At 39.8% G+C, this 27,039-nt stretch overlaps 2 protein-coding genes across 3 annotated transcripts in view; both read left to right on the top strand.

The window, feature by feature from the left end:
• slc35e1 (solute carrier family 35 member E1) overlaps positions 1–1,881 on the top strand; it is a 7,742-nt gene extending 5,861 nt beyond the window's left edge. Inside the window, exon 6 of the mRNA XM_053634139.1 lies at positions 1–1,881. This exon is cut by the window's left edge and continues 632 nt beyond it. The gene's annotated coding sequence lies outside the window, so the exon portion shown is untranslated.
• Positions 1,882–10,869: 8,988 nt separating this feature from the next.
• si:ch73-40i7.2 (FYN-binding protein 1) lies at positions 10,870–25,435 on the top strand. 2 transcript variants are annotated; one of them, XM_053634133.1, is made up of 17 exons: positions 10,870–10,960; positions 11,112–11,171; positions 16,074–16,641; positions 19,322–19,379; positions 19,966–20,048; positions 20,389–20,426; positions 21,393–21,430; positions 21,634–21,766; positions 22,390–22,549; positions 22,932–23,079; positions 23,204–23,223; positions 23,351–23,414; positions 23,899–23,962; positions 24,096–24,258; positions 24,461–24,494; positions 24,606–24,643; positions 24,870–25,435. In XM_053634133.1, exons 2-17 carry the CDS (start codon positions 11,169–11,171, stop codon positions 24,914–24,916), a joined length of 1,659 nt encoding a protein of 552 aa, XP_053490108.1. In that variant the 5' UTR covers positions 10,870–10,960; positions 11,112–11,168; the 3' UTR covers positions 24,917–25,435. The 2 variants fall into 2 exon arrangements, with proteins under 2 accessions (XP_053490108.1, XP_053490107.1); XM_053634132.1 differs by lacking the exon at positions 10,870–10,960 and having other exon boundaries at positions 10,967–11,171.
• The last annotated feature ends 1,604 nt before the right edge of the window (positions 25,436–27,039 follow it).

Here is a 27,039-nt window from a genome sequence, read left to right as displayed (position 1 = left end):
GTTCTGAGTGAGGCATATCATGAAGTCTTTGAATGTGTAATGCCTGTTAAAGGCATGCTCTTGTTATAGTCGGTACATTCTTGGTCATCAGTGTTTTGCAAGCCAGTTCTAATCATTATATGGACCCATAATAATTAGATTTATTTGTGTTTAAATTTTTATTTGGAATTTCGTGGGTGATCTTTTTTTTTTTTTTTTTTTTTTATGGGGTTTTTTGTTTTTAAAGGGTGAGTTGAGCTTTGTAAGTTGAATATGTGCACTTATTTGGTAGAAAGCTGCAATACAATTTTACAATCTTCACTGTTTAAAACCAGTCAGAATTCGTTATTTTTGGAATGGGCAGATCAGTGGGTCTGATGCATAGATCAGTGATGCATAGATTAGGAAGATAAGTGGGTCTGATACACAAGTATTAAACTCATTCTCAGCAACAATTTTTTTTATTTTATTTTGCATGTTCAAAACATGATAAGGAATGTTTCTCAGAAATGCGTTTTCCATTTTCTGTTTTGGAAACCTTTCATAACATGCTCATCAGAAGCCATTCTTAAGATGTGTTAATTACAAAATATAATGTGTAGTTGAATGTTTTGGGCTCTGAGGTACTGCCTCAAGAGCTGATGCATAAGTGAAATGATTCACATTTTAAGTGGATTAAGTTTAAATCCATTTTAAGTAGCAAATAGTACGCGTATTGGGTAATAGAAATATGTATATTGTAATTGTTTTCTTTCAAAAACTGACTGCAGGATCTACTGTTTTTGTCAGTCGCTTGCCTCAGTCTGCTATGGCCTTGTAATGAAAGGTGTGATGCATAAACTATAGTCTGTTAGCCTAATATTTGGGTTTTTTTGCCAGAATATTTAATTTACAGCTATAATTTAGATTTTTTGCACAATTATTCAGTGTTGGTTTGTACTGTGTCTCCTCCCTAAAGCTTTCAGAATTCGTTTGGTCATGTTTTGCAGATGTTTGTTTTTAATCTTAATCGTCAAGGGAAAAGACTCCATTGGGAAAAAATTCATGTGTCTGACTGCCGGGAAGTTAGACCCAATTTTAATAAAGAGCATGTCGATTCCTCTCTGCAGCTTAAGAGTAACCGGTCAATTTTCGTATGCGAGTGTAGGGGTTTTTGTAATTATTTTTTAACGCCGTCCAAACTGAATAAGAAACTGCAAGAATTTCGCCATTTTAAAGATCTGTGCAACTGATGATTGAACGCTTCATAAAACATAGTGTCTGATGTGGGATTTTATTGTTGTTTTTTTTTTTTAAAAAAAATTAAAGGCTGTAAGAATACTCAAAATGATCTTTCATTTGTTGCAATGCACAAATATTTGGCTTTATTTAGGCCCTTATAGTGTTTTTACTTCAGTATCCGGTGCATTTAAAAGTTAGGAGAGTGATTATTTTGAAGGAGATGTGGAATGATGGTGTGCGACCCTGGTGCTAGACATTATTCAGGTGCAGCAAGGCCAGTGTTGCCAAGTCTGTGGTTTTCATGGAAGTTAGGCTATAATTTCAACATGCTGCAGTTCCATCTATGTTTTTTTTTTAAATATAGGCTAATTAGATTAATTAGCAAGAATCTAATTAATTAGCTTGACTAGCCTGTATATATGTTTTTCAAGCTAAATAGGTCATATTTTGGTGATGTAATGAAATGTATAATGACTTAACAGGTGAAATGGAGTATTGAGAATAAAAAGATATTGTAACTACAGTAAATGCATATAGAATAGAATCTGATTGGTCTGTCGCCTATAGCAGCTCTGATGCTAGTTCCAGTCGTAATTCAAATCATCACAGGCTTATTAATGCGCTTGTTCTAATCCGTTATACTTTCTATAGTAGTAAAAACAAATGTAAAGAAATGTGTATGGTGGATGCTCCACAACAATCCAAGGCTAAAAAGTCATTTCTTCTTTTGGAAGAGTTGTTCAGAACTCTCCAACGTGTTTTCAGCAGAATATTTCAGTGCCCCTCAGACTTTTATAAATATAAAATTTGAAGCGTTAGTGTTGTCACATTAGGAGGAATTTAATGCATGCATGCATGCATAATAAGCTTATTATATTAAATAATCATTGAATGTTGACCATCTGGGGCACATTCTGGTTAATAGAGAGAAAGCTGTGTTTTACTTTTTTTTAACTCGGGATGTTTGAAAATCTGTGAAAAGTGCACTAACACTGAAAGAAAACCATCAAGTGTGTAAATGAGATCAAAACGCCATGGCTGAGTGGCTACTTTCTAAAAGTTCATGAAGAAAGAGCGAGTGACATTAATGGAAAGTAAACATTCATTCATGTCAGTATGTTATTACCGCAAACATAACATGAACCGTAAAGACTATTAAATATAACCACACTCACATTTTTGTTCAACCTACTTCTCATGTGTGGGGAGAGGATCAGCTGTCCTATATCTGATATTCAAATACCACTAGAGCTCAGCATGTAATACAAACTCAGTAGCAAGTCCAACTCAATGCTTTTTTAGCACCATATTTCTGAGATATGAAGTCATACTATCAGATAAAAAAGTCTACACACCCCTCTTAAAATGTCAAATTTCTGTGATGAAATTTTTGTTTTATAAAAATGTACATTTAAAGTAATAAAAAAAAAAGTAAGTGAAAAACAATCAAGTTGTTTTTAAATAAGAAAAATAAAAGCTACAACAACCTGGTTACATAAATGTGCACAACCTTTTGGAATTGGGGGTGTGACTGTGTTCAGGATGAACCAATCACATTCAATCGCATGTTCAAAAGTAATTATCATACTGTACAGCTGTCATCAATGAAATTAATGAAGACCAGCTGTTTCTGTAGGATTTTCTTGGTTTCTTGGATCTTGGTTTAATCCGACTGCTGAAGCCCTGGTCCGCACAGATCTGTTAGACTCTTACCTAAAAAGACTGAGTGGTGTAATAAAATCAAAAGGTGCTTCAATAAAGTATTAGTAGGGGTGTGCACACTTAAGAAACTAGGATATTGTACGTTGTTTTTATTATTTTTTCCTCTATAAAAGTTTCTGATTGTTTTTCCACTTTATTTGTTTACTTTGCAATTGCACATTAACGGTGAAAAAAGATCTGAAATGATTTATCTTAGTGTCATTCTTTTAGTTCACAAAAACCTGCAGTTTTAACAGGGGTGTGTAGTCTTTTTATATCCAATGTACACAGACAGAACTGTCAAGACGTTAAACCGTGCAAAATCAAATGTTACTAGTGGAATAGAGGGGAAATGTAAAAATAAATAAATAAAACATCAACGGGTTAATCTCACTGTGAAATGAAGATTTGAATTTTGGATCCTGACTTGCACCCTGGGGTGGTTCATTGTCCTCCATGATACTTTATATGGCCATGACCATCATTCTTCTTCTCTTTCATTGTTTTTGCTGAAGTGCCACGAGCCTGAGTGTCCTTTGACACACAGAATCCAGGTTGTTCTCCAAACCACACAAATGACCACAAGCTGAATTCTCCACATGAATGAAATATTAAGACTTTTAGTTTGATTTACACTACCGGTCGAAAGTATGGAGACACTTGACTGAAATGTTTCTCATGATCTTAAAAACCGAAAATCTGAAGGTGTATGATTAAATGTTTGCAATCGGTGTTATAGACAAAAATATAATTGTGTTGACATATTCATTTCTTTCATTAGAAAACTAACATTTTATTTACAAAAAAATATTTTTTTAAATGGATGACTTTTAGCGAAATATTCCGAAAAGCAGCCGATAAGAGTCCAGCGTAGGTGTGAACTTCTTTAATACTGTTTAAAAAGCATCTCAGGGAAATTCCTCAAGAAATCGGAAAATGCCAAGAATACATTTCTGCAAATTCTAGGCAAAAGGGGCGTCTACTTTGAAGATGCTAAAATATTCAATTCTTTTTTATTTATTGGGGATTTTTTATCACAACATAATTCCCATATTTCCATTTGTGTTTTTTCCAGAGTTTTGATGACTTTATTATTATTATAAAATGTGGAGAGAGAAAAAATAAAAAATAAAAAATGAGTGCGTCTAAACTTTTGACTGGTAGTGTAGATTTAAATGGTTTACCCATGCTCAGGAAATTTCAGGAATCATTTTATTATTTCTTTCCTTAGTCATTAATCATTTCACTTTAATTGTTTTATTTAATCATCACCCTCATGTAATTCTCATGTTAATGCTGTAATGGTGCAAGAACTCCACCTAATGGTTTTTAGACATTTAAGATCAATAATTCTAGTAATGTACATATCAATATTCATTTATTATATATCATTTATCATGATCCTCATTTATTTGTCTTTCCAATTTTGCTTTTATTATTATTATTGTCACGATTTCCCCTTGAGTCAGTATTGCAGTGTGCTCGGAAAACCGCACAAGTCAGGTGCGTGAGCGCTTAGCGAACAACAAGGTGACCTCCCAAACTATGTTTTTGTTTGAGGTCAACGAGGCGACCTCTCAAGCCCAGTTCCTGTCTGAGGTCGAAGAGGCAACCTCGCAAGCAAGTTCCTGTCCGAGGTCGAAAAGACGGCAAACCCAAGCTCTGCTCATGCCAAGTCCCTGCCCGAGGTTGAAGAGACGACCTCTCAAGCCAAGTTCCTGTACGAGGTCGAAGAGGCGACCTCCCACGCCAAGTTCCAGTCTGAGATCGAAGATGTGACCTTCAACGCCACGTTCCAGTCTGAGACCGACGTGACGACCAACCAAGTTATGCTCACACCAGAGTCTGTTGATACGACCAACCAAGTTTTCCTTATGCCTGAAACCGATGTCAGGACCAACCAGGTTCTGCTCACGCCTGAAGCCGACGTCACGACCAACCAAGTTCTGCTCACGTGCGATTCTGCTGACACGGACCACCAGGTTCTGCTCACGCCCGAGTCTGCTGACAAGGACGACTAAGTTCTGCTTACACCCGAGTCTGCTGACACGGACGACCAAGTTCTGCTCACGCCAGAGTCTGTTGATACGACAGACCAAGTTCTTCTTATGCCTGAAACTGACGTCACGACCGACCAGGTTCTCCTCATGCCTGAAACCGATGTCCCGACCGACCAGGTTCTGCTCACACCTGAGTCTGGACAGCTAAGTTCTGCTCATGTCTGAAGCAGACGTCATGACCGACCAACTTCTCATGCCTGAGATGCTCTGCGTACACCTGAGTCTGCTCACATAGTCAACCAAGTTCAGCCTGCAAAGTTGATGAAGAATGATGCTCAGACTGTCTCAGCATCGCTATACAGCTGAGGATGCCACTCAGCCATCCAGTTTAACTGAGGAATTTTCTTCACCTCCCATTGCAGCCAAGAGCTCCGTTTTGCTTCCCTACACTGCCGTGGAAGCCACTACACCAAGGTTCTATGAGGACATCACTCCGCCACCGTGCTCCGCTGAGGACGTCGCTCCGCCTCCCTGCTCCGCTGAGGACGTTGCTCCACTTCCCTGCTCCACTGAGGACATCGCTCCGCCTCCCTGCTCCGCTGAGGATGTCGCTCCGTCACCATACTCCGCTGAGGACGTCGCTCCGCCTTCCTGCTCCGCTGAGGACATCGCTTCGCCTTGCTGCTCCGCTGAGGACGTCGCTCCGCCTCCTTGCTCCGCTGAGGACGTTGCTCCGCTTCCCTGCTCCGCTGAATATGTCGCCCCGCCTCCCTGCTCTGCTGAGGACGTCGTTCCGCTTCCCTGCTCCGCTGAGTATGTCGCTCCGCCTCATTGCTCCGTTGAGGACGTCGTTCCGCTTCCCTGCTCCACTGAGGATGACGTTCCGCTTCCCTGCTCCATTGAGTACATCGCTCCGCCTCCCTGCTCCACTGAGTATGTCGCCCCGCCTCCCTGCTCCGCTGAGTATGTCGCCCCGCCTCCCTGCTCCGCTGAGGATGTTGCCCCACCTCCCTGCTCTGCTGAGGATGTCGCTCCACTTCCCTGCTCCACTGAGGACGTTGCTCCGCCTTCCTGCTCCGCTGAGGACATCGCTTCGCCTTCCTGCTCCGCTGAGTATGTCGCCCTGCCTCCCTGCTCCGCTGAGGACATCGTTCCGCTTCCCTGCTCCGCTGAGTATGTCGCTCCGCCTCATTGCTCCGCTGAGGACGTCGTTCCGCTTCCCTGCTCCGCTGAGTATGTCGCTCCGCCTCCCTGCTCCGCTGAGGACGTCGCTCCACTTCCCTGCTCCACTGAGGATGTCGCTCCGCCTCCCTGCTCTGCTGAGGACGTTGCTCCGTCACCGTGCTCCGCTGAGGATGTCGCGCCGCCTTCCTGCTCCGCTGAGGACATCGTTCTGCTTCCCTGCTCCGCTGAGTATGTCGCTCCACCTCCCTGCTCCGCTGAGTATGTCACCCCGCCTCCCTGCTCCGCTGAGGATGTCGCTCCGTCACCATACTCCGCTGAGGACGTCGCTCCGCCTTCCTGCTCCACTGAGGACGTCGCTCCGCCTCCCTGCTCCGCTGAGGACATTGCTCCGCTTCCCTGCTCTGCTGAGTATGTCGCCCCGCTTCCCTGCTCTGCTGAGTATGTCGCCCCGCCTCCCTGCTCCACTGAGGACGTCGTTCCGCTTCCCTGCTCCGCTGAGTATGTCACCCCGCCTCCCTGCTCCGCTGAGGACATCGCTTCGCCTTCCTGCTCCACTGAGGACGTCGCTTCGCCTTCCTGCTCCACTGAGGACATCGCTTTGCCTTCCTGCTCCACTGAGGACGTCGCTCCGCCTCCCTGCTCCGCTGAGGAGATTGCCCCGCTTCCCTGCTCTGCTGAGTATGTCGCCCCGCCTCCCTGCTCCACTGAGGACGTCGTTCCGCTTCCCTGCTCCGCTGAGTATGTCGCTCCACTTCCCTGCTCCACTGAGGACGTTGCTCCGCCTTCCTGCTCCGCTGAGGACATCGCTTCGCCTTCCTGCTCCGCTGAGGACGTCGCTCCGCCTCCCTGCTCCGCTGAGGACGTTGCTCCGCTTCACTGCTCTGCTGAGTATGTCGCCCTGCCTCCCTGCTCCGCTGAGGACGTCGTTCCGCTTCCCTGCTCCGCTGAGTATGTCGCTCTGCCTCATTGCTCCGCTGAGGACGTTGTTCCGCTTCCCTGCTCCGCTGAGTATGTCGCTCCACCTCCCTGCTCCGCTGAGGACGTCGCTCCACTTCCCTGCTCCACTGAGGACGTCGCTCCACCTCCCTGCTCTGCTGAGGACGTCGCTCCGTCACCGTGCTCCGCTGAGGATGTCGCTCCGCCTTCCTGCTCCGCTGAGGACATCGTTCCGCTTCCCTGCTCCACTGAGTATTTCGCCCCGCCTCCCTGCTCCGCTGAGGACGTCGCTCCACTTCCCTGCTCCACTGAGGACGTCGCTCCGCCTCCCTGCTCTGCTGAGGACATCGCTTCGCCTTCCTGCTCCGCTGAGGACGTCGCTCCGCCTCCCTGCTCCGCTGAGGACGTTGCTCCGCTTCCCTGCTCCGCTGAGGACGTCGCTCCGTCACCGTGCTCCGCTGAGGATGTCGCTCCGCCTTCCTGCTCCGCTGAGGACATCGTTCTGCTTCCCTGCTCCGCTGAGGATGTCGCTTCGCCTTCCTGCTCCGCTGAGGACGTCGTTCCGCTTCCCTGCTCCGCTGAGTATGTCGCTCCACCTCCCTGCTCCGCTGAGTATGTCGCCCCGCCTCCCTGCTCTGCTGAGGACGTCGCTCCGCCTCCCTGCTCCGCTGAGGATGTCGCTCCGTCACCATACTCCGCTGAGGACATCGCTCCGCTTTCCTGCTCCGCTGAGGACAACACTTCGCCTTAATGCTCCGCTGAGGACGTCGCTCCGCCTCCCTGCTCCGCTGAGGACGTTGCTCCGCTTCCCTGCTCTGCTGAGTATGTCGCCCCGCCTCCCTGCTCCGCTGAGGACGTCGTTCCGCTTCCCTGCTCCGCTGAGTATGTCGCTCCGCCTCATTGCTCCGTTGAGGACGTCGTTCCGCTTCCCTGCTCCGCTGAGTATGTCGCTCCGCCTCCCTGCTCCGCTGAGGACGTCGTTCCGCTTCCCTGCTCCGCTGAGTATGTCGCTCCGCCTCATTGCTCCGTTGAGGACGTCGTTCCGCTTCCCTGCTCCGCTGAGTATGTCGCTCCGCCTCCCTGCTCCGCTGAGGACGTCGTTCCACTTCCCTGCTCCGCTGAGTATGTCGCTCCACCTCATTGCTCCGTTGAGGACATCGTTCCACTTCCCTGCTCCACTGAGTATGTCGCCCCGCCTCCCTGCTCCGCTGAGGACATCGTTCCGCTTCCCTGCTCCGCTGAGTATGTCGCTCCACCTCCCTGCTCCGCTGAGGACATCGCCCCGCCTCCCTGCTCCGCTGAGGACGTCGCTCCGCGTGTTCAGTCGGCGCTGCAGTATTGCAGTGAGCTCGGAAAACCGAAGCACATCCGCTTGCACGAGCCAGGTGCGCGAGCGCTTAGCGAAAGAACGCTTTTCGGTCTTTCATGACAGTGACTTTGTTTAAATTGGATACGTGCTTTTGTTATGGTTATGTTCTGACTCCGCCCCTCTTATGTCATCGGTTGTTTTTGTCATTGGTTGTCTTTGTTTCTCGTTTCAGTTCTTGTTATTTGACCTTGTTTCTCGTTTCTCGTTTTGGTTCTAGCCTCGCCCCATTTATGCCTGTTTGTAGATCACCTGACCTTTTGCATGTTATTCAACCACGCTTTGGATTAGTGTTTTGGTTTTGTCTGCCCATCTCTCTAATAAAGTCTTTTATTGCAATTGCATCGGTCCTCAACTCCATCATGTTCTGGAACGTGACAGTTATTATTATTATTATTATTATTATTATTATTATTATTATTTTAAAACCCTGCTAAAACATTACTCTCCATTAAAATCCCTAATGATTTCTATCACATAATGGACCTTAATGGAAATGGCCTTGCTGATATCCATCAGATGGAAATTCTCTGGTTACTTTCCCTAATAAGATTTCCCTAATATCTTTAGTAGACAGTTGCCATCAGAATGAAATGAGATCAGAATTTGGTCTAGACATTAGACCACCAGAAACATATTAAAAACATTAGGAACCAGCAGGGAAATAAAAAGAGAAAGTAAGAGGAAGTAATTTCTTAGAAAACATTTTTAGGGCATTCTATTTTTATCCAGTTAAGCCCTAACATTAGGTCTGAGGTTAGAGTTTTTGTCTGTAACTGCAAGAGTCTGCAAAAAAAAAATTCTGCTAACACGAAATTTGTTTCACTATGGAGATTATCTTAGAGCAGCTGTGGGGAAAATAGCATGTGACCTTGGTGCGTAGACACTGAGATACACAAGAGTAGAGATGTGGCGTGGATGCATGCAGGGAGCTTCAATAAAAATTTTAACCTCCATTACGTTTTCTGTGTATCCCTGTATGTAGTTACTTTACAATCTACAATCTAATGAGGCACACACACATGTAATAGAGTGGGAAGGAGATCCAATATGCTTGCTTATGTGATTCAACATGTTATTTTGGCCTCTCTGCAAAACATCTGTTTTTATGAGGTTTTTGTTTAATCTACAATGAGCTGTCAGTCCCACTGATATTCATTCTAAATCTTGAAAAGGGTTATAGAAATAACACAGTGTTTTAAAAGCTTTCACGTCACCGCAAACATTATGGTTCTAATAGTGAGGATCATCTACAAGGTTTTCCTACTTGCAGTTATTTTCAAGGTGGTGTAATTCACTTTTTGGATGGCAGAGGGAGACCAACACCTGTATAATCCTTCTGCTGTCTTGTAAAGAGCCCTTGATAGTACATTACAGCTGAAGATATCTTGTTTGCACAAGAGTAATGACGGGGTTATATATTGATTGAAATGTTCACATGTGGATGCAGGGTGGCTTAGAACCCTTAACCTCCAGAGCTGGGGGTTCGATTCCTGCCGTGACCCTGTGTGTACGGAGTTTGCATGTTCTCCCGGTGCTGCAGGGGTTTCCTCTGGGTACTCCGGTTTCCTCCTCCAGTCCAAAGACATGTATGGTAGGTTTATTGGCATGTTCAAAGTGTCCGTAGTGTATGAATGGGTGTGTGAATGTGTATGTGATTGTGCCCTACGATGGATTGGCACCCTGTCCAGGGTGTACCCCGCTTTGTGCCCGATGCTCCCTGGGATAGGCCCCAGGCTCCCCATAACCCAGAAGGTTAAGCGGTATAGAAAATGTATGTATGGATGGATGTTCATATGTCCTACACTATTGGTACATGTTGGATCGGAAACCGTTCCAACATTAGGTGCATTAGTTATGTTACGTTGTTTCATAGTGTAGCAATCACATCTGCTTTACATGCAGAAGGTCCTGGGTTTGACCCCCAGTGGATCCATATATTTTGTGAATTTCCCTCTGGGATGAAAAAGTGATCGATCAATCTAGACAAGATTATTTCGAAGACAATACAATTAGAAAATCTCAAACATGTTTCATTCAGTTTAATCCTTTCCTAAGGATGCTGGAAAATAAAGTGGATAAGATGATCTACCAGCATGACCAGTCACACTAAGCTGGGTTTTCAGTTTTAGTGTTTTTGTATTGTTTTATTACAAGGTATAAAATGATGTAAATGAAAACATATATTCAAAGCCCCCCCAAACAGAAAAATAATAGCTTTATAGGAATTGATAAGTTAAGACAATCTGACAGCACAACTGATGTATACATTACACTTAAAGTGAGGGCTAAACTTGTTGACATGAGCAACATATGATAAGAATCCATATATTCTCATCTTGCTTTCCTTTTTTCTTTACTGTAAGCGACATTTCCTTTTCACTGAACTGGATGCTACTTTTAAACCTGAGCATTTTTACCAGTGTGTGCGCAGTGAGCACAATATTTAACTAAGAAATTGAAGGAAATTGCTGTGTAGTGTCATTGTGTGACGTAGTGCAGCTTATTGAGGTTAGATAAACCGCAGCGCTTTCTCATCTGAATGCGAGCTCAGAGGGCTGCTCCCGACGAGGTTTATTTCAGTATTTTATTTCTAATTTCCATCCTACTCTACATTAATATACTGTTGTCGGGTTTGTCTGCCCGTCATCTGTCATTTTCTTGAGGAAACCAGCGGCGCTTGTTTAGTCTTGTCTCTCTCTCCTATTTGTACTTTACCTCAGGTCGATACAAGAAATGCCATGGAACCTGTACGGAAATAAAACTCCACTCTAACATACATGGTAAGACAAAGGCATTTGTTGTGTTGCTAAAAGTCTGGATACTTGTATTTGTTTGTTTGTTTGTTTGTTGTTGTTGTTGTTGTTGTTGTTGTTGTTTTTCTTCTTCTACATTTTAAGATGGTAATAAAATGAACCAGAGAGATAAATGCGTTTGTTTTGGCCAGAATGTTGAGTTGAGTTTAGCTCAGCTTGCCATTTTGAAATTGGGAAACAATACATTGATATGTACGTTCATATTTATTTTATATGCATCAGAGTCATGCATCTGACAAACCCTTTAATCCACAGTGATGTAAAAACTGATTTAAATGATTTAAATACAAGTATACAATTGCCATGTGTTACAAATGCCAATTCCTCCATTTAATTGGGCATATAGTAGAACGTCAAGACCGCTGGACTTATAATTATACTATATTGTAATACATTCAATGTTATTATTATTATTATTATTTTTTTTTTTAAATTTTTTGCTACTAAATGCAACATACATACTGTATATGCAGCAGTGCTTTGTGTAAAATGAGTATCATAGCTAAATTGCTTTCAGTAAATGTGAAAAGAAAAACAAAACAAAACACCATAACAGTTAATATGTTAATATATCATGTTAATATATCAGCTTTGTAATGAATTAGTAACTTGTGGAGTTTAACTGAGTCGATAAGACTCGCATTGAGTGGAGACGTAAATAGCAAGAGACACTTTTAGACAAATAAACTCGTGAAGGTTTTGTGTAGAACCTTACATCAGAAAAGGTTAGAATGCTAGGAACCCTTAATTATTCACTGAATGCTTAAAGAATCAGTTAAAGAAGCACATGACATAATATTCGACATTTAACATCACAACACCATGTAAGTGAACTGAGGACGTTCTTTAGCTGAGTCGAATTTATCGTAAGTTCTTGGCTCACTACTGTTCCGCTGAGACTTATGGATTAAATAGTGTGTGCAAGAGCAAGCGAAAGATTACGCTCTACAGTGTTATTTCAAGTCATTACTACTGGTTTAATCTCAAGTGACAAAATAGTGGAAAGCCGTGTTTGCCTATGAGGTAACATGAAGCCAAAATGAAGCAGGATACGTATTTTTGCTACAAAAGATAGCTCATATTTTAGAGCCCACATCATGTGACTCTCCAGACAGTCAAATTGTCATTATATTCTTTTATTTTTCATTCATTCATAGCATTCTTGGCAGACGCCCTTATCCGGAGCGACTTACATTAATCTCATTTTTATACAACTGAGCAATTGAGGGTTAAGGGCCTTGCTCAAGGGCCCTGCGGTGGCAGCTTGGCAGTGCTGGGACTTGAACTCATGACCTTTTGATCAGGAATCCAACGTCTTAACCATTAAGTCACCACTCCTGAAGCAAGCAAGAAAGTACAATGTTTGATGAAAGTACAAAGTTTGATGGCCAATGGGACAGAGCAAAAGATTTAGGCCCCTTATTTTTGGATATTTAGTAATGTACAGTAGGTAAATCTGGCAATAAGAATGTTTATGAAAATGCAGGATTTCCTTTGTCTCTTCTCTTACAAAGAGTCCGTGTAGCAAGGCATGTTGCTGATTGGTTTAATCTCTAACTCCCACTTCTATGGCAAGAGTTGCAGAAAGATGCGTGCACTACTGTAGTTGTAAAGGTGTGTGGTTGGAGGCACTTCCTGTCTCTTGCTATTGTTCTGAACCCACTTTCAATTCTTTCATCAACACCAGACTACAAGATAATGCAAACACTTGTAAATGCTTCTGACATTTGCGCAAAAAAAGAACAAAACAAAAAATCTCCCACTTAAAACTCAAGTGCTTAGTTTCATTTATTATAGATGGTTATCAGGAAAAGTCCCTGTGTGTTTTTTGTCGTGCATTCGGGGAAGGGAAGCAGTCATCACCCACACTTTGTGCTTTAAGTTTCAATTCTCCTGAGATAAGAGAAATTTGCGTGCAACTTCATCAGGGAATGCAGTTTCATTGATGGTTAAGGCTCTGGGTTACAGATCAGAAGTTCGGGGTTCAATCCTTGTAAGTGAAACACTGTGCCATGGTTTCCAACCATGGTTCTGGAGTGTCCTTAGCAAATCAGCTAATTAACAGTCCTTTCTTAAACCTATGTAGTTATTACTGTTTGTACCTGTACTTCAGGATCAGGTTTGGGAACCACTTGCTAAATGTTTTCAAGAGGCTCTTACACATGGAAGGGCATTCAAAACATTTAAGTAGTGGTTCACAATCCTGCTACTGGAGCTTTCTTAGTGAATCAGATCATTTACAGTCCCGTCTTACTGTAATTTGTTAGGAGGGGAAGCATTAATTGTGCGGTTCCAGTGGTTCTTCAGGAACAAGAACCACTGGAAAACCACTACCTAAATGTTTTGAAGAGGCTCTTCGACATGTTATGTATTTCAGTTAGAAGTTAAAATGTTATAGTAAAGCAATACATGAAATAAATTAACCAAGTGAACTACTGTTGTTGACAACGATTCCATTTAAACCACATTTTAACCACTTGCTTACGTGTTATACCAGGAATAGAAAGTCTAGAAGCATCATGATAAACGTGCAGCTTTGCATGTACAGATTTATAACGCTGCAAGATGGTGTGTTTTTAGTTTCTCAGCAAGATGCTACAGAGTCACAGTAACAAGCTAGACTGGGAAACAGTGCACACACTTGTAGAGCTGGTATATATATGACCTCTTTTCGAAAGGTTTCTCATCTGTTTCACATAACACCACACCACACCACCAACACTCTCAGGCACACATCTGGTATGATCATGCCATATGTCTACCCAAATTCATATGGTTTAATGTTTAAAATGAAGTGAAAGTCCCAGATATTCTACATCTCATTTATATATAGTGCCTCCAGAAAGTATTCATTCCCCAGTGATTATTTCTGTTTTTGCCATATTGGAACATCAATTTAAATAAAGCAGTTTGAGGTCCTCAGAATTGTTTTAAAAAAGAAAAGAAAATAAGCAGTCGGAAAACGGGACTCCCTTTCTTTTAGCCATCTCAATTAGGACTAGAATTTAATTTTTAAGAGCTCACATTAAATGTTAAACATGGCACACTTGTGTTAATTATAATTCCGCTTGTGTCCTATTGTGTGCTTGCACGATAAATATTTCTGACTCGAAGGCTTCACAGCTAAAATGGCAGATCAGATCAGTCCTGCTGTCATGAAGACTGAGGAACTGCCCTTGAAACTTGGAGATTAAGTTGTTAGGAGGGGGGGATGGAGAAGATTATTCAAAAACCAGCACAGTTTTGAACAAAAAGAAAAAAATATAGCGCATGCCAGACACTACCAAGATCAGACCAGACTCAGTGCTTGGGCAGGAAGGGCAATTGTCAGATAGGTGTTCAAAAGTCTAGCTACAACACAAGGACTGAAATAGATCTATCTGTGAGCTCTGTAAATAAATCTCTCTATGCGAGAGTGACCAGCAAGAAACCACTTCTGAGAAAAGCAGTGCTATAAAATCTGAGAGCTTTTGCACAAAGATGTTGTGGTCTGATGAGATCACAAGCATGTTGGTGGTCTGGAGAGGAATGGACAGCTTGTTGCCAAATGTAAGCAAATTATTGAGGAGAACCTGTTCCAGTCAACCAGACATCTGTATTTAGGGGAAAATATATGTTCCAACAGAACAGTGAGCTCAAGCACAGGGCACAAACTACAAAGGAATCACTTGAAAAAGGTGGTTTGTGTTTAGAAATTGGCCAGTCAAAGCCCAGACTGAAATCCAATTGAAAGTCTGTGGCGTCACCTGAAAACTGCTGTCCTCCAACTCATTTGATTCACATTGAGGAAGGAAAGAAAATCAACATTTTCGAAATCAAAATGTGTAATAATCATAGAGACAACTCAAATCTGGATCTGCTGCAAAAGGATACTTCACACACTGAGGGGGTGAATACTTTTCAATGAAGCAGTTTTTAGAATTTTTATTTTCAAGTAATTATTTTAAACATTTTATTTCAGTTTATTTCTGGAGAGAAAATCCTATTCTGATATGCTTAAACGGGATTTTTACAATACAGCAAAAAAGGGAAATAATCAATCGGGGGAGGGACGACGACAACGATGACTATCTGGTGCTGAGATCGCAGTTAGAATTTTTGATTACTTTTGTTTATTTGTTGGATCTTTTTTATCCAAAGCAAATTAAAACTGAGACAGGATAGAATCCAAGCATCCTGAGCTGTTAAAGGTTATGGGCCTTGCACAAGGAAGCAACAGTGATTCTTTAGGATTTGAACTCACAACTCTTAATTAGTAATTCATCACTGAGCTACCAGTGCCACATAATACAGCGGTAATCTCATAGTGATTTGTCTCACAGCTCTGAATCTGTGTGCGTCAGCTTGCAACATGGTTCCAACCTCAAAGGCTGCCCAGGGGAAATATTTCATTATTGCAAAAGAGGGAAAAGACTTCTTCTACTAACTTATTTTTATTGAAAAAAACATGGAAGAGAACAAGAAAATATCCAAAGAAAATACATTTTATATATCCTCCCCCCCCCCCCCACCTTCAGCATCCAAAAAATCAATTACACAGGTAAAGAAGTTATTGTACAAAGGCTAGGACAGACATATCCGCATATTTTCAAATACAAGAGCACATATATATATATATATATATATATATATATATATATATATATATATATATATATACACATATATATATATATACATACATACATATATACATATATACATATCAATCAGTGGAGTGAGAGGTATGAGAAAAGACGACTTAGTGCATTATGTCTCAGTGAATGTAAACCACAAGTGGTTAATTTTATATTCGTTTTTTATTATATTGTAATTATTATGTTAATAACTAGTTTGATCTGTTCCTTAAATTTTTGCCTTTTTTAATAGGAGGACACTGTAGACTTCAAGGCCCTGAGGGCCAAGTTTCATTCTCAGACAGAAAGGGCCACCTCTAGTGGTGGAGCTTACGCCAGGCCTCACATGGCTGGTCATTTGCCAGTGACGTCAGACAATGGACTGGTCCGAAGCAAGCTTCCACCTGCGGCTCCAAAGCCAGTGTTTCCAGTGAACCCCAGCACTGAACTCAAGAAACCTCAAGGAGTGTTTCCCAAACCTCCTCCCTCTCACCGCGTGGGAGCTAAACCACCTGAAGCTAAAGAGGATCCTAAACCGCCTGTCAATGACTCTGAGAACATAAGGAGAGTAAAACTGACAGGGGAACTTCTCCAGAACAAGATGCTGCAACATCTTGAGAAGAAGCCCCAGTCATTACCCAGATTACAACTGCCAAGCCAGAAGAGCGTGTCAGAGGTAGCACCCCTGAGAAAACCCATTCCCAATGTCGGACTACGACCTACAAAGCCAAAACGACCCCCGTCTGTCAGCCTGGATCGTTTCCGTGTAAAAGGTCTTGCCCTTCAACCCACAGTCCATCAAGATACTAAAACACTTGAGGGTAAGTACATTTGATTTGCCACTAATCGTACACGGTGACGTGTGTTTGACGTGTCACTGTGGCGAGTGTGAGGGTCAGTATGCATTGATGTTTGTTATAATGATATACTTAGAGTATATTGGGGATATGAACAACAGGATAACTAGGAGGTTGGGTGGAGACGCAGCAGGTCGTTTACTGTGTTGTCAATGGAAACACAGACAAGTGACAGGGGGTCTGTTATGCTGTGGGAGGCCATTTTGCTGACAGGGTTTGGGTCCTTTTATCCAATGGGGTACTCTGGAGCAACATGTTATACAGCGCTGTCCAGCACCATAAGCAAAACTAATCAAGGGTTTGTTTGGGGTTTTTTTGGAGAATGCCGTTCATTCCTCTAACACAGTTCTAGCAACTTGTAGATGTTCCAAGGTTTTGGGAGTTTGTAGTGGCCCAACATCTTACTAAGACACACTGTGTTATTTTTTCTTTTCATTTGTCAACTGTATGTATCTAACATCTTGCTGGTTTAACATTTATTTAGATTTTATAATAAATGCAATGCAAAGTATAATGTTACTATGTTTATCAGGAGAAAAGTAATATTTCATCGGACAGTTTACGTGAAGGTGAAGACCACCCAGTTTGGCTGCTTTTGGGGGAATAAAAATTGGTTTTAGTCTTAGAAAGAATTTTGTTGGCTGATGTGGTGACTGCTTTTACTCATTTAAAAGAGTCCTGTCATGGTAGCGCGCTCATGTACTCATTGAACTATGGGGAAAATTTCTAGCGGTCTACAAACTAGAGTGCAATCCAAACGTCTGAGAACACTAGAGAGAACGCTTCTATTTAGCATTCTTTTCTAATTTAATACAACAATTTTCATTACAAATGATATTATTGACAACAACTTGAGTGAAAAGTAGAATCTTTGAAATATTTACATAAATGTACAAAAATAAATTTGTATTTGGTACATCCCCTTTTTGATTTAACGACAGTGTGCACTCGATCTGGCATGGACTCCACAAGTTTTTACAAAACATAATGATCCATTTGAGATACATTAGAGTGTCGTCAGAACACTCGTGTTCTGTCGTGTTGTGTCGTGTTTCAATAGAAAAGGTTAGACATGAGGAAAATCTGACCTTTTATACAAAGCAGTTAATCAGGTCAATATCACACATTTGCTTACATTTAAAATAAGGACCTAGAAATAGTGCAGAATCTTGAATATTTACTTTCTTTGTTTTAAACATTTCAAAATTCTAAAACCTTCTGTTTATTTCCAATTTTTAAAAAAAAGAGAGAGAGAGAGAAAGAATCCCAGATTTTCAGTGTAGTAGTATGAATCAAATGCAAGTCATGAGATTAGCATACTTATTTTTATTTTTTTATTATTATTATTATTATTTTTTACATTTGTTTAAAAAAAAACAACAACCGTAAATTTAAAATAATAATAAGGATAAAAATAAAAATAATAATAATAATAATAATAATAATAATAATAATAATAATGGCAACACCAATACTTTATACTTTATTAATACTTTATTTCCAATATACTACTGTAAATGCAAACTGTAGAATAAATAATAGTAATTTACTGTAGCCATTAATGTAAATATTATACTGTATGATACTGTAAACAACTAGTGACTGCCAGCAAAACTTACTGCAAATTTCACTGTTAAGTCTGTGAAATCTTAATTGAAGTTAATGTAAAAAATTTAAATTAATTAAAAGTTAAACCTATATTGTCAATTTCATTCATGTTGATTTTCATTACTGCAAAATTCTATACAGTAAAATTCTATTTGATTTTAAATGACAAGAATTATACCCGCTTGCACCAACATTTTTTTTCATTATTAGGCCTATTTGTTATATTTTCAGCAGGAAAAACCACAGATGACACCATGAACATCTCCCTAACATAAAATTAAGCCAGTAGAACTAGAAACCAAAATAAAGTAGCAGGATGTACCCTTGTGCCATCATATACCTTCTAGCTAACAGTAATTTAAGATACACTAGCAACTCTTTTAACATGTCAGCTGAGCTAGCTAACCGTTAACTTAGTGAACTTAGCTAAATGTTTTGGAAGTTTGCTGAAGTAAACAGCACTTAAACAGTTAGCTGTATCTTATTAATTAGGTTCTACAGCTATATTACTGATGATCACTTTGAAGTGAAAGGAGAGTTTTAACACTTGTTTCTGACTGTAATGAAACAATAGATGTAGTTGACTAAGCAAACTAAGATACACAGAGTGTATATTTTTTTAAAAAAACCCTGCTCCCTGTGAAATTACAGCAATTTATAATTGTATAAGGGCACATGTAATACTGTTTGTTTAGGCAGTTGCTTTTCAATGTTACCATGTAATATGTTATAATATATTATTCTAGTTTTTAAACCCCAAACTGCTTCTATGAGATATGATACATTTATGAATCTATTCCCAGAATCATTGGAGAAAACAAATCCCCAAGGACAGACTGAATTTCTATTTCCTATAATTATAAGCACCTAGCTGTTTAATTATTCATATTGTATATGTATATGTGCAATATGTATGTTTCTGGATGTTTCCTACATTGCATGTTTTGTATAGATTTTGGGAGAAAGAGAGTCAAGGTGTCTTATTGCATTGAATTTGTCTCAAAGCCTGTCTCATGAATGTCGGTGTTTTTAACAGGGCCACCTCGACCACCAAAAACAACCCTCCTGTCTGCAACACTGCCCATTCCACAGAGGTACGTGCAGTAATGTTTATGATTTTAACTGAACTTTATTTATTCACAAAATGTTGAATTTCAGCCGTGCTGTTTATTATAATAATAGCTATTATTATTATTGTTATTATTATTATTATTATTATTATTTGTAAAAGTACTAGTTGTAGTGTTTCTTTTAATACAAAGGGTAAAACATAATGCCATATGCAGATTATTGCATGATGAGAAACGTGGAAGGATCCTGGATCCACCAGGAAGCAGATGATTACGAGTGACCATGAGGATTGCTATATCAGTTTGTCACTGTTTATTATGGAATTAATTCATGCTCTGATCAAACATGAGCATTTCCATGTCTCAATGCTTCTAGAATGTGTGGGTGTGCAAATGCTAGTTACACTGCAAATTTCCTGCTGGCGCACTGGAATTTCCTGAGAATTGCCCAAATAAAAACTCCAGAATTAGAGAACTATTAGTGTGATGTGTAATTTGTAAAAATAAAAATAAAAAATGACCAATGTCAAACATTAAAATGAATACCATAGCTTTATAAACAGTGTAAGATCTCAGTGAGATTTGTTAATATGTGATTTTGTTGATTTAGAAACATCGAACCCGAACAGGACACATACGATGACATCGATTTGCCCCCGCCTCCACCTCCCCCTCCTAAACCATCTTCCATTGGTAAAAGCAGTTTTATCTCATGCAATCATTTCTCTTACTCCGGAAATGATCACGCTTGTAGAAATGTGCGGCCATTTTGATTATTTTGCGTCATTTTTTTTATAAAAGCATAAGGATTTTTGTTAGTGGTACTTGCAAGGTTTTGCTTCCTTACTATTCAGTTAATACATTGAATTACTTTTGGACTTTTTTGGGGGGAAGTGTGATTAAAACCATCCTGATGACTATGAAAGGAAACAGGGATTCGTAATGAATCATCTGTTAGCAAACGCTGTACAATAGCCTGTCCACTTTTACATATAAAATATCCTGAATCTATATACATCTTGTGCTGTTACAGAATCATGGACGAGCAGTTTCTCATCTCAGGCTGATGAGGTGGGTGTGTGTCGGAAGTCCCGTTCAGGAATGAATTGATTCATAATTATTAAATAAAATATACTCAGCAAAAATAAGAAGTGGCCATTTTTCAGGAGACTGTATTTTAAAGATAATTTTGTAAAATCCAAATAAGCTTTACAGATCTTTATTGGAAAGGGTTTAAACGATGTTTTTCATGCTTCAGTGAAACATAAACAATTATTGCTCATGCACCTGTGGAACGGTCCTTAAGACACGAACAGTGTACAGGCGGTAGACAATTAATGTCACAGTTACAATAACTTAAGGACACTAAAGAGACCTTTCTACTGACTCTGAAAAACACCAGAAGAAAGATGTTGTTCCTGCTCACCTGCGTGAACATGCCATAGTCCTGCTGCAGGGAGGCATGAGGACTGCAGATGTGTTCAGAGCAATAAACTGTAATGTCTGTAATGTAAGACGCCTAAGACGGTGCTACAGGGAGACAGGAAGGACAGCAGATTGTTCTTGCAGTGGAAAATTACATGTAAGGTTGAGTCCTCCCAGACATGATGGAGAATTTGTAAATGCCTCGGTGGAAGAGTGGAGGAACATCTCACAGCAAGAACTGACAAATCTGGTGCAGTCCATGAGGATGAGATGTACTGTAGTACTTAAAGCAGCTGGAGGACACCAGATACTGACTGTCACTTTTAATATTGACACCCCCCCCCTTTGTTCAGGGACTCGTTATTCCATTTCTGTTCGTGAAATATCTGTGAAACTTGTTCAGTTGTTGAATCTTTTTATGTTAATACAAATATTTACACACGTTAAGAAATCTGCTGGAAATAAAAGCAGTTGAATGTGAGAGGATGTTTCGTTTTTTTTTTGCTGAGTATATATTATTTTATTATTTTGCTTAACAAAATTTCTGAATGTTGCATGTTACAAAACCTACTAAAAGTGTGTTTACTAACCGTGTTCATACTTGTTTTCTAGGAGAGTGATCATAGCGAAATCTATGAGTATATCGAGGAGTAAGTCTCTAATGTGTATTTATAAACAGCATTAATATGTCAACCATTTTTACTAAACCAGACAGATCTGTATGATGCCCCCCTACCCCCCCCCAAAAAAACTGCCATTATACTATATAATACAATGGCTGTTTTGTACGCAGCAGATTTCCGGTCTCAGATTAAATAATCTGTTTCATGTGATCTGCTGTGCTGAATTGCAGTCAGGAGGAGACTGCACAGTCTGCGGTCTCAGAGAAGAAAAAACAAAAGGAACACAAACGACAGCAAGAAGTGGAAAAGAGAGAGCAAAAAGAGAGGCTGAAGAAAGAAAATGAGTACAGAAAAAGATTCAAAGTGAGTTGTTTTTTCAAAATGAGCATAAAATTGTACACTTTAAGCATTATGTTCTTGCTGTCATGTGAAAAGTGCACTTTATTAATATTTGTAGCTATGAGATACATCATTAAAATGTGATTTTTTTTTTATTTCACAATAACTGAAACCCACTTTAATGTCGCCCAAACATGACTTGTTTTGAGAAGCATTTATATATTTGTTGAGCCTACACATAAGTTATAGGTGTAATGCTAATGATTTCAAATATGAATTGAAACATATATTTATTGAATTCATTTTATTCATTAAAATGACGTATTATGTATATTTAATATGATCATATTTGTGTGGCAGAAGAAATCCCTTCATATGTGTTTATTAGGTACTGGATAATGTATGTGAATCTTACTTTACATAATTTCATCTACACTGAGTTTATTAGGTATACCTATCAAGTACTTTTTAAATTGATTTTTTAAAATAAATAAATAAATAACAGCAACAACATTTCAACATGTGAAGTTTTTTCTGAAGTTGCGACACATTTTACACGGATATATATATTTTCTTCAAGCGTAAGATCTTTTTCCATATAACGCTTGCTTATCCTTCATGTGGCTACTTTTGTTCTCTTACTTTAGCTGACTGGAGAAGTCGAGGTGCTCCACGTAGCTCGGGTGAGGGAGGACTGGCAAGGCGGGAAGAACGATCTGCGTGTGCGGCAGGGAGAGTCTGTGGACATCGTACGTGTGAAGAACAACCCAGAGGGAAGATGGCTGGCCCGAAACATGAATGGGGAATGTAGGTTTTTATTTCAGTTGCATAATGTAGGCTACACATCAGCAGCTGTAATGGAGTGCCAAGCGCTACATCATAAATGCACGCCATAACCTGTGCTCACCAGTTCCATATACAGCTACAAAGAAATTGACGTCAGAAATATTCTAAGACTACTATAGCAAAATCAACACAGGAGTTAGTCAATCTCTTATACCACAGCATGGCATATATTTATTAAGTCCCAAACACCTGCAATTAGATCAATTGCTATGGCTGTTTTCTATCTTAGGCAGTTATTACAAAATTATAATACAGTCCTGTTAACCATATTGGAAAGTGGAAACTCGGACAGAAATGTATCATAATGTATAAAAGCTAAGCATGATTTATGTCTTTTTTGCAGATGGATATGTCAGTAACATATGTGTTGACGTGGACTATGAAGAAATAAAGCGAAAGATTCGCAGTGCTGCTGCTCCTCCTCCGCTTCCTCTTCCTGTCCCTGAGGACGAGGATTTCTACGACGATGTCGGCAAAGACCCACTGAACAGGTAAACGAAGCAAGCATTAAAAAATGATCTTATTGAAATTCATAGTGTCTAGAGCTTTACTAGAAGGTTGTTGATGCAGCAGAGATTTATGTTTCCCATCTTGTGTATTTTCTTTCTTTTGCAGCAGCCTAAATGTGAGCGGTGGTAAGTTAATTAGTGATTACTGCATATTTAGCCAGTATCATTTAAATACTTTGTGAAACTGATGTTTTTATATATATATATATATATATATATATATATATATATATATATTCTCTTCCCCTCACAGAGGTATATGATGATATTGATCATGGCATACCAGATGATTTCCCCCTACCCCCTCCGGAGATATGGTACGCACAATAAGTGAAACGTTCAAGTGCTGTTGCTATCCATGTATAATCTTTACACCTTCAATTACCCTACTTTTCCTGTTGTCATTAACCTGCACAGTGTGTGAACAATCATAGAAGCCCATTATCAGTATCTTTTTCATCATTCTGAAGAAGTGAAGAAAATCAGCATTACTTAATAAAGACTGCCCATGAACTCCCCATGTATTGACTGTGTCCTGGTTAAATGATAGCTGAATATATTTTCTCATCTCACTTCTTGTTAATAAGTAACTTTATGGCCACGGGTCAGAGAAAGACCCTTTGTTTCCTGCGTTGGCATCGTTATCTATGTAAAATCTCAGGTGCAATCAAAATAACTGACTATATCAAATATCACATATTAAATATACTCTACAATATGTTCGAAATCAAAAAGTCAAACAAAAAAAGTGTTGCTTTGAATGTTTGGTTTTGTTCATAATGTTCTGTCTTGAATTCTTAGCCAAGACCCCAAAAAAAGCAAGAAGCTAGAGAAGGAGGAAAAGGAGTTCAGAAAAAAGTTTAAGGTAAACGTCCCTTATTTGTGGTTCTAATCTAAGATCAAGAAGCCCGGCGTTTAATCCGCTTTTACCCCCATGACCCTTAGCAGGAAATAAATTCAGTAACAGATGGTTATGTGCTGTGTTTTGGCATTGACAGTTTGAAGGTCCCATTAGAGTTCTTTGTTGCATGATGGTGGATCCAAACGCCAACATCAAGAAGGGCAGTGGGAAGGACCTGACTGTTGTGCAGGGGGAAATTCTTGAAGTCATTCAGCAGACTAATGAGAAGAAAGTACTCTGTCGCAATGAACAGGGCAAATGTACGTGTTGTGCGCCCTCTTGTGAGAAACACTGTAATACCAGAATAATATTATGGTTTTCGTTTATTTTTTTGACATATTCAAAAGATAATTAACATCTTACAATTAACATTAGGTATTCAAATGTATGAAAAGCATTTATACTGTATACACGATATATACTATGATATTACAATGTTTTTTTTTAATGATCTGTTTTCAGATGGATATGTTCCTAGACATTACCTCCTGCATGAGTATGTTTTATTCTGTAATCATTATTATCATTACTACTACAATAAATTATATTATTCATTGTGTAATAATTCTAAATCAGTGTTGTTAAATGATGCTTTTTTTTATTTCAGGGAAAATGACATATATGATGATATTGACAACATGACAGGTATGGGAGTGCAAAGAAATGGTTCCCTCAGTCAAAGATTCACGGCTGTAAATGTGATCGCTTCAGACATTTTTTTTAAAAGATGCTTCTATTCGGTCAAATTTTATGGACCAGTGCATCCAATCTCCATGCTTTCGCTGTAAGAATTACAGCTTGCATGTAATGTTTTTTTTTCTGAAAACCTCATGTTAACGCTATATCTTTCATTTTCCCATTTTTATCACAGACATTTATGATAATGATGTCACTGGACCAGCACCACTGCGGTCTTGACGGCCATTAACTATGCTGTAATGGAGAAGATGGATGTAAAAGAGGACCTGATGATACTCGTTCATGCATCTTGAGGACATGAGGACAGGATGGAGGATCAGGAGGCTCATTCAAGAAAATGTTGTACACTGAAGAAATAAATACGTGTTTGTTTGTTTGTTACTAATCTGATATTTTTACATTCTTACATTTCATATTACTAATACAAATTAGCGACCACCTAATACCAGTTGGAGTTCAGCTATTAATTGCAGAACATATATTCCCATAAACAAATTGCAAATGCCCTTCTGTTTTTGTTAGCATGTCTTTAGGAAAATCATACTTTTTTTCACAAGTGATCTTATTAAACAGAAAACTATCACATAAGAACTGACTGTCTCCGTAAGGTTGCTAGGGGCCAATCATTTTTGAAGCAACACTATCTTGAATATAAAAATATACTTTTTTAGAAGAGATAGCAGACATTAATGTGTTAACGGAGGACAAAAGAATTTGACTAATTGTCTTAAGAAATAATACAATTACAATTACATTTAACAATATTTTCAGCCCCACGGATCACAATCAGAAGTTGCTGAAGGCTTTGAATAGTGTAATAGTACATCAGTAAAATCCAATGCAGTATTTTGAAGAAGAGAAAAAACGGTTTACTTCCTTCTACTTCTTTCTGGATTGCTGGACAGGTGCCTTCTTCCATTAATTGCCATTCGATGTGAGCTATACTGTAGCTGCTTCCTGGGTGGCACTTGGACAAGTGTAAATTTTGGACATTTATCCTCAATAGAAGATAAAGCTCAAGCTTGAGCAATTTTTATCCTCAGTAGAAAAAAGTATAAGCATTTTGAGTGATTCTCATCCTCAATAAAGCATGACATCAGCACTATTTGCGAGTCTATTATTGTCTGGCAGGGTGTACTACCAGTATGTGGCCTCCACTAGTTCTGCAGTCTACACCAAGCATGGGTATAAATCCAATATGCTGATTCTTTACCACAAAAAAAAAAAATTGTTGGTAATGATTATTCCAAATACCCAATAGACTTGATTTGTAGTTGGCAGTGACAAATCTGCAATAATGTAATGTTATACAGATGTGTACAACATAATCTTTCAAACCCCCACTTATTAGTTGAACCACAGTTACAATCTCCTCTGAAAGTATTGTAACAGCAAGGCCAATTATTTTTGTTTTTGATATATACTGAAGACATTTGGGTTTGAGATCAAAAGATGAATATGAGACAAAGGATCAGAATTTACGCTTACATTTCCTGATATTTACATCTAGATGTGTTACATTTAGAGCATGGCACTTTGGTGGCAGACCACCCAATCTTTGGTGAGCAAATGTATTGGAACAGATACTCTTGAAGTAAATTAAATAACACTTAATATTTGGTTGTATATCCCTTGCTTGCAATAACTGCATCAAGCCGGTCACCCACTGACATCACCAAACTGTTGCATTTTTCTTTTGTGATGTCTTGTTGTTTGTTTTTGGGGGGTTTCTCCAAATGCATGCTCAATTGGGTTACATTCTGGTGCAGACAGACTGTTTCTGTAGACTTCTGAATTCATTCTGCTGCTACCATCATGAGTTACATCATCAATAAAGATTAGTGAGCCTGTTCCAGAAGCAGCCATGCAAGCACAAGCCATGACACTACCTCCACCGTGCTTGACCAATGAGCTTGTATGTTTTGGATTATGAGCAGATCCTTTGTTTCTCCACACTTTGGCCTTTCCATCACTTTGTTAGAAGTTAATCTTGGTTCCAAGACCTTTGTGGCGCTGTATTTCTGCAAATTTCAATGTGGCTTTCCAATCTAACTGCTGATGACTGGTTTGCATCTTGTGGTATAGCCTCCATAATTTTTAGACTTATTTTATAAATCTTCGAATGGGGGATTGTGATACCTTCACCCGTGCCCTGTGTAGGTTGTTAGTGATGTCACTGACTGTTGTTTTGGGGTTTTATTCACAGCTCTCACAATGTTTCTTCCGTCAGCTGCTGTTGTTGTCCTGTTCAATGGCTGGTTGTTAGTACACCAGTGGTGTCTTTCAGGACATTCCAAATTGTTGACTTGACTATGCCCAATGCATGTGCAATGGCTCTGCCT

This window comes from Ictalurus furcatus, chromosome 10 (genome assembly GCF_023375685.1).
Source record: "Ictalurus furcatus strain D&B chromosome 10, Billie_1.0, whole genome shotgun sequence".
Classification (NCBI taxonomy): domain Eukaryota; kingdom Metazoa; phylum Chordata; class Actinopteri; order Siluriformes; family Ictaluridae; genus Ictalurus; species Ictalurus furcatus.
Note: the sequence above shows the minus strand (reverse complement) of the source record. Positions and strands in the feature narration are given on the sequence as shown.

Coding starts and splice junctions, on each gene's coding strand:
- si:ch73-40i7.2 (XM_053634133.1), top strand. Junction 16,642..19,321: donor AGATACTAAAACACTTGAGG/GTAAGTACATTT, acceptor TGTTTTTAACAG/GGCCACCTCGACCACCAAAA. Junction 24,259..24,460: donor TCGCAATGAACAGGGCAAAT/GTACGTGTTGTG, acceptor ATCTGTTTTCAG/ATGGATATGTTCCTAGACAT.